Source organism: Scaptodrosophila lebanonensis, unplaced genomic scaffold, assembly GCF_003285725.1.
Source record: "Scaptodrosophila lebanonensis strain 11010-0011.00,11010-0021.00 unplaced genomic scaffold, SlebRS2 tig00000563-arrow-arrow-pilon, whole genome shotgun sequence".
Classification (NCBI taxonomy): domain Eukaryota; kingdom Metazoa; phylum Arthropoda; class Insecta; order Diptera; family Drosophilidae; genus Scaptodrosophila; species Scaptodrosophila lebanonensis.
Window position 1 is genome coordinate 16,739 of NW_022060704.1, and position 1,242 is coordinate 17,980.

A 1,242-nucleotide genomic window follows, 5' to 3' on the forward strand; every position below is an offset into this window, starting at 1 on the left:
CGGTCTGCACCAACTATCGTGGAATCAGCCTTCTTTCCGTCGCATATAAGGTCATATCAAGCGTAGTGTGTGATAAGCTAAAGCCATTTGCGATAGCACTGATTGGGCCTTATCAGTGCGGCTTTATGCCTGGTAAATCCACCACTGACCAGATATTCACGCTACGCCAAATCCTGGAGAAAACCCATGAGTTTCAAATCGATACCCACCATCTTTTCGTCGATTATAAAGCAGCATTCGATAGCCCGAGGAGGGAACGTGTATATGCCGCACTGTCTGAGTTCGGTATCCCTGCAAAGCTAGTGCGACTTTGCAGAATGACGTTGAGCAACACTCGTAGCTCCGTCAAGGTAGGAAAGGACCTCTCCGAACCCTTTGATACCGTTCGAGGTTTCAGGCAAGGCGATGCCCTCTCGTGCTATCTCTTCAACTTCCTGCTGGAGAGTGTGGTGCGCAAAGCTGGTGTACACCGAGGCGGAACGATCTTTTTTAAAAGCGTTCAGCTTCTTGCGTACGCTGATGATATAGACATTATCAGCCGTACCAGGAGAGGCGTCACCGGAGCATTTGCGGCTATTGAGAAGGAAGCTGCAAAAGTGGGTTTGGTGATAAATGAGAGCAAAACTAAGTATATGTTTTCCTCTAGCAGGGACACGCGGCAACCAGACTCCCAGATCGCGGTGGAAAACTATACTTTCGAAATGGTGAAAGATTTTATGTATCTTGGCACCACCGTCACAGCAACCAACGATGTCAGCCTAGAAATCAAATGGAGATTAACTCTAGCCAATCGATGCTACTTCAGCCTCAGTAGGCAATTGAGTAGCAGAGACCTTTCCCGAAAAACCAAGCTAACGCTCTACAAGACGCTCATCCTCCCCGTGCTGCTTTATGGTGCAGAAGCATGGGTGATATCGCAGACTGATGCAGCAGCTCTTGCAGTGTTTGAGAGAAAGATGCTTCGGAAGATCTTCGGTCCCATACGCGTTGGCGACGACTACCGCATACGATGGAACAGCGAACTGTACGAGCTCTACGATGTCATTGACATAGTCAAGCGAATAAACATCCAGCGGCTAAGCTGGCTAGGTCATGTCGTGCGTATGGAAGAAGACGCCCCAGCGAAAAAAGTTCTCGATGCGGATGTTGGGGGGAGACGACGACGGGGGAGGCCTTGCCTACGTTGGAAGGACCAGGTAGAGAACGCACTTACTACCTGCGGAGTGACCAACTGGAAGCGAC

At 49.8% G+C, this 1,242-nt stretch overlaps 1 protein-coding gene across 1 annotated transcript; it reads left to right on the top strand.

Annotated features, from left to right (window-relative positions):
- The first annotated feature begins 227 nt into the window (after positions 1 to 227).
- Positions 228 to 845, top strand: LOC115630378. Its single transcript, XM_030526909.1, has 2 exons — positions 228 to 596; positions 650 to 845. The coding sequence occupies exons 1-2, from the start codon at positions 318 to 320 to the stop codon at positions 812 to 814; spliced, it is 444 nt and encodes a 147-aa protein (XP_030382769.1). The 5' UTR covers positions 228 to 317; the 3' UTR covers positions 815 to 845.
- The last annotated feature ends 397 nt before the right edge of the window (positions 846 to 1,242 follow it).